A 14,620-nucleotide genomic window follows, 5' to 3' on the forward strand; every position below is an offset into this window, starting at 1 on the left:
CATTCCATCCATGCATCATGTTGGAGAGAGGCAGATGTAGAAAGGAAATGGTTGTAACATTCCTGACAATGCAAAAAAGCTTGGGGGAATGTCTCTAGTGTAATTGCTCTTCATGACAGCATTAATCTTCAAAAGCTAACACTCACAACAGGAAGAACATTGCAGAATTTCCCCTATATGGCACCAGTCTTTTCAATCAACCTGAGACCATAAGAACTGTGTTGGTTATGGTTCCTGCAATACAAAAGAAAAGTCAGTCCAAGCAATTTACAAGGTTCTGAAAGCAAACACATTTTTAAAGAAAGATGAAAACTGCATGTATTTTATTGAAATATCTTAAGTTATGAAATAACAATGATACTCTCAACACTTGCTCATGAAATGTAGTTTTACTGCCGCTACAATTATTTTAATACAATGCAGTGCTTGTACCATGTAACAGACATCACAGTTACCATACATTTAAAAAACAAATAGTAAATTTCCAAACATTACTACACAATGCAAAGTGTCATATATTGTAAAATACATAAAAAAAATTAGAATACCCTCTGTTACTTGAGTTAAACACGCTAATAATGACTTTATACTGAGTCACTTAACTGTTAAATCATATTATAGGCTTAGAATTTAAAATGCTTCTTGGTGTCATCTATACTGATCACCTACTACAATGATATTTTGAAAATATAGATGTGATAAATTTTACACAACAAACGTTAAGAGTTTCACAAAAACATTTAACCACACATGGAAATCATGTGCTTAACAACTTATATTACAATAACCTCAAATTATCTTATATTTCTAATTATTTCCTTTTAAAAAACCTGTTTTCCATAAGCACTAATTTCAATCAAATTAATCATGTGATCATTATTCATGTTGCAGAGCAAAAGATTGCTGCATAAGAGCAAAAGCTGTTTCTACAAAATAGCAGTATGTAATGAGAAAATGAACTGCACGAGTTCAGTCTGCAAATGTAAATCACATTATGAAATTTATGTTTTGTTTTAAACTTTTGCAGCAGAGGCAGCCCATCCAGGAATAAAAAATCTAGACTTGGCATTTCACTATCAAGCTTTTTTCTATTTGCAGGCAAATTATTTTATTATTGATCAAAGATCTAGCACTTTATTTGCACTGGTGTCCTTGTACACCCTTTCACATGCCACATTCAATCTAGAAAGCCAATGTTCAACCATATTTTATCATTTAAGGGAAAATAATGATTTCCTGAAATTCACCTCCATTTGATAACAGAAGTGAGATCTAATGTAATGCAATGTTACAACGCATTCATGTAAATTCATAATTTTAATTCCAGAAAATTCCAGAGTATTGCTTTCTTTTAAAATAAGTCTAAAGTAAAATTGCCAGATCTAATCAGTTTTAAATATGAACTTAAGAATGACAAATGTTAGACTTCTACTACCTTATATCATACATGTATCTCCATATGTTATACAAGTATCCCCATTTACACTGTTAACATGCTTTAGAGAAACATAGACAAGGTTTAATTGAAAGAAGCTTTACAACTTGAGTTGCAGTGCCTGCCTATCAATTTTTGTTTCTTAAAACATACTTGTCATAAGAATATACATGAATGGTTGTCCTCAAATAAAATTTTGGTATCACCAAAAAGACACCAAATAGTGCCAATTAAAATAAGGGCAACAGCAGCAAAATTATTAATATAAACAATGTAAAAAACCAAATTATTGGAACACTTAATCTTATCCCAAGGACAGATCTGTCATTTAAGCACTGAATTACACGTAATTTTACTTTGATTTTTACTCACTTCTGCATGCTCATCTCCTCTTAAATCTTGCTTGGAAATTTCAGGGGGAGGGGAATGAGTTGCATAGGTGGAATGGAAAATCTGATCCATCAGCATCTCCATATTTCTGGCAGACTGACACAACTGTACTGCAATACCTACTAAAGTAAGTAGAAATGGGTAGAGAAAGACTTTCCCTTCCAACTCCACTACAAAGCACCAGGCAGACCTGTGTGCACCCTTAAGCCAGTACAAAATTACAGTAGCATAAATTTCTTGCTGTTCCAAAGGTTTGGAAGAAAGGCCCAAAGACAATTCTGTCCCAAAAAGAAAATTTTATCTAAGAGCAGAGCTTAATGCTAGCTTATTCCAATAGTCAGCCTAGGTTCAAATTGTATTGTTAAAAGAAACTAATTTCGGCTAAATAAATGTTTACGTAATGCTAGCAAATTTTAAAGAGTTCTGCTTATTAAATTATGGACCAAGAGAACATAGCAAGACCTCTTATTAATCAATTATCTTACATTTCAGGTACATTTGGACAAATTTTTTTCTTAATTTGTGCTCATAAAAAACTTAGAAAAACACATTAATCTTCTTCAGATACTGACTGGTTACTATTTCTCTGATAGAAACTTCTAGAGCGAGAACTGGAATTGGCATGTTTCCGTGGAGATTTAGACAGCGATCTGGTAACTGAACCTGAGCGCTTTGGGTGTGAGCGTGATTTTGTCCTTGAAGTAGAACGTCTTCGGTGGGAGCTGGATGGCGATTTCTCAGCATATTTTGAACATCTCTGCATTGATTTTGACCGTGATCTTCCTCGAGAGGTAGAATTTCTTTGAGGTGTGATTGATCGTCTTGGTGAGCTAGAATGCCTTGGAAGAGATTTTGAGCGAGACTTAGATTGACTATAAGAATGCCGTCTATGTCTTGACATGCAAATCATCCACAGTATTAGATCTGTGCTTAATCCAAAGAATTACTGTAGTTTATTTGTCTAAGTTTCCTTTATTGTGAGTTCTAGGCAGACTTTATACCCAAAGTCCCCAGCTATTTTTTGAAACTAAGGAAACTACTGAGGACATTTTAAAAAGGATTTAAAACAATCCCAGAAAGTGAGTGTGAATGGATCTTCCTTAGACAATATCCCTACATTGTTTAGCCTTCTAATGAAACCAAAGACATTCCGAATTGTATTTTGTACATATTGTGTGTACATTTTGTACCTTGCAACAGCAACAAGAATACAACCACTAAGAGACAGCATGCAAAGCAAAGATAAACCAGTGCTTCCAAGTTATAAAATATAAGCATTTGTAGATAATTCTACATTGTGGATCAACTCTAATTTCTAGTCCTAGTGTTCAAATTACTTTTAAGGAGTCAGATTTACTGAACCTATACATATAACAGATATCATTATTCATTTGTTTATTGTTTTCCTATGCCATTCTACTTCAAAATAACTTTGAACAGCATTTCCTTTCCGTCATTGGTTACCATCTTTGAATCATGCCCCACTTTATGAAGTAGCATTTGTTTTTATACTAATTGATATTTAAACTAACTTACTCTTTAAAGCTGTCAGAGTGTCTTCTACTCCAGCCCCATGATGAACTTCGGCTACGTGTCCTCCTTCGGCTACGGCTTCTTGATCTTCTGTAATCCATTGGAGAACACTGGCGACGTTCTTTTGACTTCATCTGACCTGGGGCTAGAAATTAAAACAAAAACTGAACGAATGCAAAGAAACAGGATTATCTCACATTGTTAGCATGCTATTACTTTTACATTTTAATAAACCGTCCCTCTACATTGTGAGTGTCATGATTTTTGGGCTTGTGTAATTCTAAGCAATATGAAAATCTACTTTCTTAAATAAATATTTGCAGAATAAGTAAGTGATGTGTTTATTTTCACTTACTTTTGCGATCCCCTTGTGCAAACTGTATTTCAATTTGCCGGCCACATACCCACTTTCTATTGAGGTTATAAAGAGCATCTTCTGCATCACGAACATCTTCAAACATGACTGTCTGTTAAGGACACTTTAAACATGCACAAAGCAAAAAAATGTATCATATAGCATAGACCACACACTCAAATGTTTTTAGAATAAATTAACTTATTTTTATATTCTACATAAAACTTAACTGTTGCATATTCTATGTGGTCTCTTAATTATAACAACATTTCATCAAGGCATATGCTAAGAAATATGTAAAGTGTGAAAGGAAGATCACATCCCCATTCAGGAAAAAGGACCAATGACCACAATTCACTTTCAGGTATTCACTAAATGCTTTAAAACACTACTGGCTTTGCGCATAATCAAGTTCAAGCATCTACCAGAGTCCCAGAATAGGCAGAAGATATCATTACCTTATCATATAATCATTCCAATTTTGCACAGGCATGCAAAAGTTAGTACATAGATTTTATTTGCAAAGATTATCTATTAAAAGGTTGGTGGATATTTTATGTGGGACTTCAAAATCCTGATCAACTGTGTTTGGAAATGTAAATCTCCCTTCACACTTTGTCTATACTCACACATCATAGACATAATTGTTTTAATCATGGTGCGCTTAGTGACTGTACTAGGTGGATTTACATAACATTGGCCAAAAGTAAACAAATGCAATAAATCAACCTCTGAAACTAGTTAAAAGCAGCAATGGAAGACAAGCGTATCTGGTGTACTTCAAAATATGAAGCATCTCAATGTCACAAACAAAATAAGACAAGACTGAATAAATCTGAAATTCTTTGACCACTGAAGCAAATACAAAATTCCTGCACAAGCTAACTTAATTTCATTTCAATGGCATATCTTTGTGTAACAAATCTGCTTCTTTTATATGAATTCCAAAAGTCCTGATATGAAGGAATTCTCTGTATAACTGAGCCCTTATATCTCTAGTGCATCTTTGAATAGGTGCAAATATAGTTATTTTATGCACCTTGCAATAAGTGTCTTCATTAGCATCTAATGGATAACTCAGTTTAAAATTTGAAAATATAGTTCAATATTATTCTGCCACTTATTTTCATAATCATCTGACTTTTTCATTTTGCTGTTTTTTAAATTCTTTTACAACAAATAAATTTTGATGATATAGAAATTGTGCTAGATAATCAAAACAAGCACTATTGCACTTATATCTATTTTGTTAGGGAATAAATTAATAGAAAAACCAACAAATATTCGTATACAATTATTTTGTATTAAGAAAACAGTATTTAAAACTAGAACAGTTATAACAAACAAATTCTTGACTTGAAATTTAAGAGTTTGAGCGATAAGATACAAAAGGAAACTTTGTCAGTTACCTCCATGTCACTTGATCTTGACCGTTACTCTTTTGGGCTTGCTAGATGGACTTGACAAGGGCAGTAGAACCAACCAAATCAGACTTGGCTTTGACTTTGGAACTCGTGCAAATGTCGGAAAGCCGAAGCCTTAACTTGGTGTTGTGGCTTTGTCTTTTTCCTTGAAAAAGGACTTTCCCTCTTCCAGTTTTCTTTTTATCTTTTTCCACCCTCCCTCTTTATTCCTTGAAGCTTGAACTTTAAGGTGTCTTTTGGCTTGCCTGCTTGGACTCTATCTAACCGGGTTCATTCAAACTTTGGGGTGCTTGCCAGCCACTGTGGACTGCTTTACATTTTCTGAGACAAAGAAATAAATACATTAAGTTAGGATGCAATAACAACAATGCACCGCAATAACAATACAGTGAAATAAAGGATATTGTATATAAGCAAATCCTCGTGGGCGTCTTGTGTAGAAGTCAAGCGGAATGTATACGTCTACTACAGGGCCATATCGACCAAATTCACGGCGCAAATCCTCAGGCCTGAAGTGTTTTAGAAATAAGGCAAAAAAACATGAGTGTATCTATATAATGGCACCTGGTACCCATGAAATGTTTTCTATATTTAAAAATATTGAAGAAATATTTTGAATAATCCTAAAATTTCTTGTAGTAAACTTTAACTGCTACTTTGGCTACTTGGGGAAATCAAAACTGGCAAATATTGAGTACTTTCAAATATATGACTATTACGTTAAGCAAAAACAGACACGAACCTTTAAGACCTCTCTTATTTATTTTTCTAGTAATGGAAAAAATATATTTGTGTTTTTTATTTGAATAGTGAAACAATTTAGGCAGCTAAATGCATGACAAAAAGGCCACAAACAAGAAAATCGCAAAGTTTGTTTCCCTTCCTGAAAGTGGTATTATAAACTGTACTCTTTTCAACTCTAAAGAGTATAATTTATCCTGGAAGATACCAGGACTTATGAAGGTGAAAGCACACCTTTTTCTCTCACAAATATAGTTATAGCTGAACATGAAGTCTATAATTAAACTGATTCAGGAAAGAGAAAATGAAAACTTCTTTACAACGTAAAAAATGTGATGTAGTGATGAGTTTGAAAAGGGTTACAAGAACTCATAAAAATAATCATGCACTACAGAGAACTGAATAAATAGGGATCAGAGAAATATCACATTTATTGAAGGACCTATGCTAATTACTAATTAATAATTAAAATTGCATTTCTACAATACATTATACTATGCATAAATGTAACCTTAACTAGGTTAGTTACAAACATAACAGGTACAGTACCAGACAAATATTAAGGTATTAGATTAGCACAGGGAAAACCAGGTTAAACTTTCACCTTCATCTTAGAATCTCACCTCAGAAACTAGTTATCCAGCTCAATCTAACCCACATCCCAAAATTGAAAGAGAGAATACTGTACAGAAAATGTTGTATGTATTATGTGCTATGTTGAGATCCTAAAGGACAAGATATAACACAAATCGAAATATTTTGCACAATGTGTGATCTTTAGTTGTTATTTTTTGAGTCTTGGTGTGGGAGGGGTCAGAGCTGATCTAACCTAATTGATTAAGTCTAATAAACATTTGGTATGAACTCAGAAAATGATTAATTCCATATCCACAAAATCTGTGTTGTACAAATGGAGTCATGGGCTAACTGCTGGAATTGGGTTCTTTGTTTTTGCTTCTATGATTTCTGATTATACAACTAAATAACTAATGTATACAAATTTCTAGGTTGGACAATATAATCATTTATTCATTAGCTAAAAGAAAACTTATTTGGATACTTGTCATAGATAATGAATCAGCTAGTTATTGCAAATAAACAAAAATCCTATTATAAACAAGGGGATTGTCTCACTTCTCTAGAAAAAAATTAAAAGAAATTCCACTCTGGTTGGAACAAAGCCTTTGCATTAAAAAAAAAATCGTAAATGCTATCTCTACACACTGAAGGAAATCCCTACAAGCCTGGAGTTAAACAAACTGATCCCAATTTACATGAGTCTCATTCTGATACACACACACACACACACACACACACTGTATTTTTCGGACTATAAAACGCTCCAGACTATAAGATGCACTAACATTTGGGGAGAAAACGTTAAAAAGAATAAAATCTGCCTCCCAGGAATTTGTCTCCTTGCAGCAAAGCCTGGTCAGCTTTAGCACAGCCTGATTTAGCACACATAGCTGATTGGCGGTTGGATCTGCCTCCTGGAATATCGCTGATCAGCTGTTCCAAGCCGCAAGGATCGCCTCTGCCCATCTCCACCGCCACCTATCGCCATCTCCACATTCCCTTATTGGCCTCTGCACCCCCTGTTTTTGGCCCATTCCAGGCAGCGGCAGCAATCCCCGCTGCCTGGAACGGGCCAAAAACAGGATGTGTGGAGGCCAAAAATGGGCCGCACGGAGGCAGCAATAGGTGGCAGCGATGATCCCACAGCCTGGAATAGCTGATCAGTCGTACTCCAGGAGGCAGATCCAAACTCCAATCAGCTGCTCATGATAAATCAGGTTGTGCTGAAGCTGACCAAGCTGTTTTCTACAAGGAGGCAAATTGCTGGGAGACAGATGCTAAAGGGAGTGGGTAGGGATTCGGCAACATTCCCTCTATAAGATGCACAGATATTTACACCCACTTTTTTTGGGGGGGGGGGTGCGTCTTATAATCCAAAAAATACAGTAGTGTGTGCATAGGTCAGTTAGTGCATAAACAGTTGTTTGTTTGATGCATTGCGTGTTAAATATAAGAATCAATAAATAAAGATGGAGTATCTTAGCATTAAAGTACATATTTAAAAACATAATTAGCAAGCTACACAGGAGGTATGTGTGAAAAGAATGGTCGTACAGATCCATATTAGAATCTTAGCAAGCAAATTTTAAATGTTTAACAGCCATGATCCTAATCAATTTGCCTTATTCAAAATTAATCTGTTTGTTTCAATAGAGCATTTCTTGATTATGTACCTTTGCTGGTGCAAAAGGGCCAATTTACATTACAATTGTATTGTGATGTAAAACAGTAATAGTATTTCCCCCTGTACAGCTGTCAGCTAAATTGAATTCTCCCTATATTTTTGATGAAGAAGACAATCATTAATTGCTTCTTTCCACTTTAAAGAGATAGTTTAATTCTGAAATTCCCATTAAATGAGGAATTTGACCCTTTTTTGAAAGATAAATTGCAGAACCCCGCCCTATACATGCAGAATATGATGCCTTGTATCCCAAATTACTGTGAGAGTATCTCTCCTCGGGGAATATTCTGATAGAAAGGGGATATAATACCGTGATGAAAGTGATCATATCCACTGTACTTGTTGTTTTTCATTCCACACTTTTCTTGCTGCAGAAAGAAACCTGCTAGATCAGGAGTGTCAATGCTCGAAGGCTGGATTTGGCCCACAAGGTGCTTAGATCTGGTCCGCAGGGCCACCCTGGAAACAGCAAAGGACCGGCCTGTGGTGTCTCTGCCAGTCAAAATGGATCTCGGGAGGGCAGCCCATCACAACCGAAAATGAAGCTCGAGAGCCCATTTTTGCTAGCAGAGCGCTCAGGCCATCCCTCAGCACCCCTGACACAAGTGGCATCGAACTAGCCACGTCCACTGTGCCCACCCCAAGGTCAAACAGAACCCTGATGCAGTCCTTAACTAAATTGAGTTTGACACCCCTGTGCTAGATCAACAGCAGGGAAAATAACTCACTAACAACATCCTTGCTTTTTCCCTCAGTGGGAGTTTCCACAGCATCATTTTGTTTGTATGTAGGCAACCTATAATTTATAGATCCATTACAATGAAAACAAAGTCAGTAAAATTGTCAGATAAGTTTCCTACTCCCAGATAAATAACAAAGGTTATTTCCCTACTGGTACCTAAACTATAACACAAACATGGCCTGGAAGCATCTTTATTTTATCAGATCTGATGGGTAATCTCATCCATGAGTTAAGATAAACTTAAACTGCTCTTGGCTATAACTCTAAAGGAATGTTTTCCTCCTGCTCTGATATCATCATGGGCAGTTTTATCACTCATTACCTTGGAGATAAGTCTGGGAACTATAAGGAGTTGAAACAGAGGTTATAAATACAAGATATGGTTTAGCAATGGTAACAGCAGATTTTATAGGGATGCAGTTTTCTGTTAATGAAAGATAAGAGGGTAGTAGTTCAATAGGGGAAAGAACTATACAAACACATTCTAGTCCCATTCATATAATATTGTTTATAATATTATGTTTTATTGTTTTATACTCAGATGTGTGCAGTATTTAAATTTGAATAAGGATATCTGAATTTCAAATTAGGAGTATTTCTTGATAGCTCCTGAAAAAAGCCATAGCAGCAGGAAAATAACATATGACAGTGATGGTGAACCTTTTTCTTATGGCACACCAAAATTGCACGTATGCATACATGCCCACTCAATCCTCCCTGCCCACGTGTGGCACGCATGGTTCACCATCACAGACATATGAATTCAAGAGGCTTTCAAAAACAGCAGTAACATAGGCTGCCCTGTCACCATCTATAAACATATTATGCAAGATTGCCCAAGACCTGTGTTCTCTGATTTCCTAGAAGACCTGCATGAAGCCAATCCAAAGGGAATAATCTGGATAGCTGATTTGGACATCCAGTTATGAAGCCACTGCCATACTGCATTGAAGTTTTATATATAATTTCATGGACTGTGTGTATATGTATGTTTACTTCTCTTCTGTCATGTTCTCATCATATGCTTAATAATAATGAAAACAGCCATCTCTCAATTTGAAACCCTTATTGTCCTAAGTTTATCTACCAATAAGCCCAGGAAAAAGTTTGCATCTTCTAAAGGGGCTGGTGACTGACTAATTTGGATTCAAATGTTGTACAATCTATTTATTCTGTTCTCTTTTTAGGTCCCAGGAAGACAGGATAACTACCGTATTTATCGGCGTATAACACGCACCGGCGTATAACACGCACCCCCCATTTTAACACAAAAATTTGAGTAAAAATTTTTTTCATTAAAAATAAATGACTTGGAAGCTCGGAACTTAATGTTGGATTAAAATTTATAACATTAGAACATGAATTATAACATTAACTCCTCTTAAAAGGCAAATATGAAATGAAAAAACACCTCTTTGAGCAAAAAAACTTAATAATCAGAATCACTGCTTTTTGGAAAACCAAAAACCTCTTCCTCATCTTCACTCTCTCCCTCTTTTTTCCCTTCCTTCCCCCTTCCTCTTGCCTATCAACTTCATCCTCTTTGTCTTTCTGCTCTTTCCCTCTCTTCCCCTTTTCTTCCTACCTCCTTCCTTCTCCCTCCCTTCTTCTTTTTCTTCCTTTCTTCTTCCATCTTCCTCCTTCTCCTTCCATTCTTTCTCCTTCCATCCATCTTTTCTCCTTCCATCTTCTCCCCCCCTCCCTTCTTCTTTTCCTCCCCCCTCCCTCCTTCCTTCCTCTCCTTCCCTTTCTCACACACAGGAAGGGGAGGGGGGCTATCTAGTCGCTTTCACAGCATAATTTCTTTATCTAACTTTTAAAAAACAGTGTGCAAATCAAACGAGATTTTCGTAACCTGCGAAGCACCAAGTTATATTATGTTGTTACAAATTCGCAGCTACTCCATTCTTTCTGATAGGGAACTACATTTCCCAAGATGCCTCAGGTCCTCAAAGCGCTGAACGCAGCTTTGCAATTGACTCCAGCGAGGCCTGGCAGCCGCCGGCTGGGGTGGTTGTCAGGGCGATGCGGAGCGGACGCGCCGTTTGTTACTGCTTCCAGCAATCAAGACGGAGAAGGGAAGCGACTGAAACGGACGCTGGCCTCGCTCTCCTGCTGCGGCTTCTGTTTCAGTAGGGAAGAAAACTTCCTTTCGCTTCCCGAATTTGACTGGGTCCCGGGGCTTCTGCCGGGCGGCAGAAGCCCGGGAAGCGAAAGGAAGTTTTCTTCCCTATTGAAACAGAAGCCGCAGCAGGAGAGCAGGGCTGCTGCCGGCCGTTTCACCTTGCGCAGCGAATTTGACTGGGTCCCGGGCTTCTGCCACCCGGAGTATCGGCGTATAACACGCAGGCAGGGTTTAAGCTTGGAATTTTAGTTTTAAAACTGCGTGTTATACGCCGATAAATACGGTATAAAAACTTTTAGATAAAGGTCTCTTATGTGAAAGAAAAAATGTTTCAATATTCATTTTTAAAATGAGAAATCTAAGGAGGTAAACAGTCCTGATTATATTTGGGTGAAAAAGAATTCGAAAATATGGGGGTTGGTGATTAGAATGGGGAATGACTCTCTCTCACACACACATACACACACACAGGCACGAACAGAAGGCAGTTACAAATAATTTTGATAATACCGCTGAAAAAATTGCATGGATGCAATTACCAGGAGCCAAACTTAATTTGGGGGCATCTTTACCATGTATATTAGAAATGATTAAATGTTAATTTAATCAGGGAACCATACTTAAATCAATTAAAAATGAAAATTAATCTATAGGATACTGATGAAACACAGTAAACATTTTATATCTAATTGAAGCTAAGACCGCAAGCTATTTTCAAAACATACCAAGAACTGAAACTTATACAAACAACTGGATGCAAAGTTTTTGCCTCTTCATAGACAGGAGAGAATTGCAGCAAATACAATCCACTTCCAAATTACAATCTGCCCATCTCAAAATTAACAGTACCTACCTTGTATTTTAAAAAATTACAGAAGCCTAATTCCCATTTGCATCATTAAGTTATATGACTTTCAATTAAACCTCAGGCTTGGAGGTAATAATATCAAAAGAAAAGGAAGGTGAGATTGAATCCACAGAATTATATCCTTGGCCTGATTCTAATCTTACATTTCACTGAAAGCATACTGGAAAGGTATCAAAAAATCTGTGGAGATCTCCCCAAATCTTGGGACCAACGTGTTGGGGCATGCAGCTAGATTTCCCCAGAGAAATATACTGCGATGGTGATAACAAAAGCAAGTTAAGTTTTCCTCATAGGAATCAATTCGTCGTCCCCTTAAAGCAAATCGTGGGGGAGACGTGACATTGGAAGGGAGGGAAGAGAAGAAATCCTCCTCTTACTTCTTAATCCTATGGAGAGGCTTTTTTTTCCCCTCGTGCTTTTTCCATTGTGCACTCTACGATTTTTTTTAACACCCAATAAATAACATTTTGGGGGAAAAATAGCAAGGAAATGAACAACGTTCTCCTTGGGATAGGCCCCAGAGGCCTTGAGAAGCAAAGCTTCGCCCAGTAGGTTAATATTCGGTGCAGGTATTAAATGCACAGACGTCGGTGGGGAATTAAAACAAATGAACACCACCTCCTCGAAAATGGTGACGCTTTCTTCCCGCCGCATGCCTAACCCGGGCTGCTCGTCACGCTCCGGCCGAGCCCACATGGCTGCCCCGTTCTTCCGAAAAGGCCCACCGCTCCCTTATAAGTCCGGCCCGCCTCCCTCCACCATCTCCTCTCACCTAGTGGCGTCCGCCACGTTCCTGACGAAGAGCGAGGTGTTGGGAGGCCGCGTATAGCGGGACATGGCGGTCGGAGGCCTGAGATCTCCCCTTCGGGAACAGACCAGCGGCGAGCCGAGCAAGGCGAGCTGGAGACGGGGGAGATGGAGGAAGATGAGGAGGAGGCTTCGGCTGCGGCAGAAAGGCCGGGGCTGAGACGGCGAGCTGCGCCGCGGCTGCCACAGCGAAGAGAGGCCCGAAAGAGTCGGCGAGGGGGCGGGAACAATGGCGAGAGCCGGAGGTGGAGAGAGAAAGGGCCGCGCAAGTCTCCTCCTACAGGTCGCGGCCTCGCTAGACACCGCGGAGCTGTGTCCCGGGAACTGGGGTGGGGATACTGGGGGGAGAAGAACGACTGGATTTCCAACGGGGGGCCGAAGGCTTCGAAACCACCGCGGAGTCTCATGCAGCTGGGAAACCTATCAGGCTGAATTCTCAGTCGAGTTCTGGCATCTTTAGTAGCAGCCAGAGACATCCCTTTCCCTCCTTCCTCTTCAACTCTTCAATTTATTTTATTCAGCATCATAAATAGGAACTCTCCAACGTTGAAGGTTATAGAAATGAAGAACAATCCGTCAGTTGAAATAAAGAGAACCGCAGGGATGCAAGAAGAGCAAGTTTATTATTTATTTAGCATTACACCTCCCTTCCCCAAGATTCCTAAACTGTTTACAAGCATTTTTTTTAAAACTAAGAAGTCCAATAAATGACATAACCTCAAACTATGCACTATCTCCAACCCATAAGATAAAATCCCAACTAAAGGTAGTCCGCCATCACCATCATAAGTTTCAAAACGAAATGGTCTTTCCTGCCTTGCAAAGGGTCAAATGCATTCTTGGTGGCAAGGTGTACCAGACTAAGTCCTCCTGTATGAGAAAACTGCTTTTCAGTCTACATCCCCCTTCATCTCGAGGCATTAAAAACTCAAAGTACCCCTTTTATAGGTGATGCTATAGGATGGGCAGAATCCATCTGAAGCAGATAGCTTTGAATGAAACTGAACTGTGTAGGGCTTTTTAGTTAAAGCTACTGCAAATAGAAGCCTATTTGATAGCTACTAAAGCAGCCAAAGTAATGTATTATAGTAGTAGTGGCTTTCCCCTTTCAGAAGTCTGGCTGCTCCTTTTTCTGCCAATTGTAGATGCCAAATTATCCATTAAAGGCAGCTCCACTTATCACACAATAGTCTAAAATGATAATAAAGATCCAAGTCATTGTCACCAAGACTTCCCAGTTAAGGAAGGGCTAAAATAACAGTAAACATTTCTTAACCTTGACAATCTGAAGAAGTGTGGACTTTGAATGCCAGAATATCTACATCAATAACCCCCTAAAAACAGATTTATTTAATTTCATGGCACAGTGCCTGGAGAAGAGGCCATGTTTTAAATACCTTAAATTGGGCCTTACTCCAATTTATATAAACCTTACTCTAGTGGCCCTCAAGCCATTGAAGTAAGGTTTATATAAATCTCAAGGACCAATTTAAGCACAAATTAATATATTGACAGCATTGATATTAGAGGCTGAATAGAAAGAAGCCTAAAGAGGGACAACAACAACAACAACAACACAAAAGGCATGCTTCCTAGATCCCATTAGTTGGCACCATTTAATTGAAAGGATCCAGAGCATGCCCAGATCTTGTGGATGGACATAAATAACTGAAGACAAGATATCTAACAACCCATCCCAGTGCCATAAATGACTTTGAAAATGACAACCAGCATCTTGAATTACTTCCAGAAACCTACCAATGAAGCTCAAATAGTAGTTACTTGAGCATACTGAGATACATACAAAGCTACCCCACTACTGCATTCTGAACCAGATGTAGTTTCTGAGCGATTTTTAAGGGCTGCTATGTATAGTTCATGTTGCAATAATCCAGGTGAAAAGTGACTAAAACATGATGAGTGAAGTAATTAGGAGC

General features: G+C 38.0%; 1 protein-coding gene across 1 annotated transcript; it reads right to left on the bottom strand.

Moving 5' to 3' along the window:
• Positions 1-308: 308 nt before the first annotated feature.
• Positions 309-12,920, bottom strand: SRSF12 (serine and arginine rich splicing factor 12). The gene is made up of 5 exons (XM_032215424.1): positions 12,649-12,920; positions 5,542-5,646; positions 3,714-3,817; positions 3,362-3,503; positions 309-2,664 (listed from the first exon to the last, which is right to left on the bottom strand). Exons 1-5 carry the CDS (start codon positions 12,711-12,713, stop codon positions 2,376-2,378), a joined length of 705 nt encoding a protein of 234 aa, XP_032071315.1. The 5' UTR covers positions 12,714-12,920; the 3' UTR covers positions 309-2,375.
• Between the last annotated feature and the right edge of the window lie 1,700 nt (positions 12,921-14,620).

The sequence above is a fragment of the Thamnophis elegans genome, chromosome 4, assembly GCF_009769535.1.
Source record: "Thamnophis elegans isolate rThaEle1 chromosome 4, rThaEle1.pri, whole genome shotgun sequence".
Lineage (NCBI taxonomy): Eukaryota > Metazoa > Chordata > Lepidosauria > Squamata > Colubridae > Thamnophis > Thamnophis elegans.

What these genes read in the sequence shown, in the direction of transcription:
- SRSF12 (XM_032215424.1), bottom strand. Translation starts at nt 12,713, where the DNA reads ATGTCCCGCTATACGCGGCCTCCCAACACCTCGCTCTTCGTCAGGAAC. An exon ending in AACGTGGCGGACGCCACTAG is followed by an intron (nt 5,647 to 12,648) that starts GTGAGAGGAGAT and finishes AAAACACTTCAG; the next exon opens with GCCTGAGGATTTGCGCCGTG. An exon ending in CGAGGATTTGCTTATATACA is followed by an intron (nt 3,818 to 5,541) that starts ATATCCTTTATT and finishes ACAGACAGTCAT; the next exon opens with GTTTGAAGATGTTCGTGATG.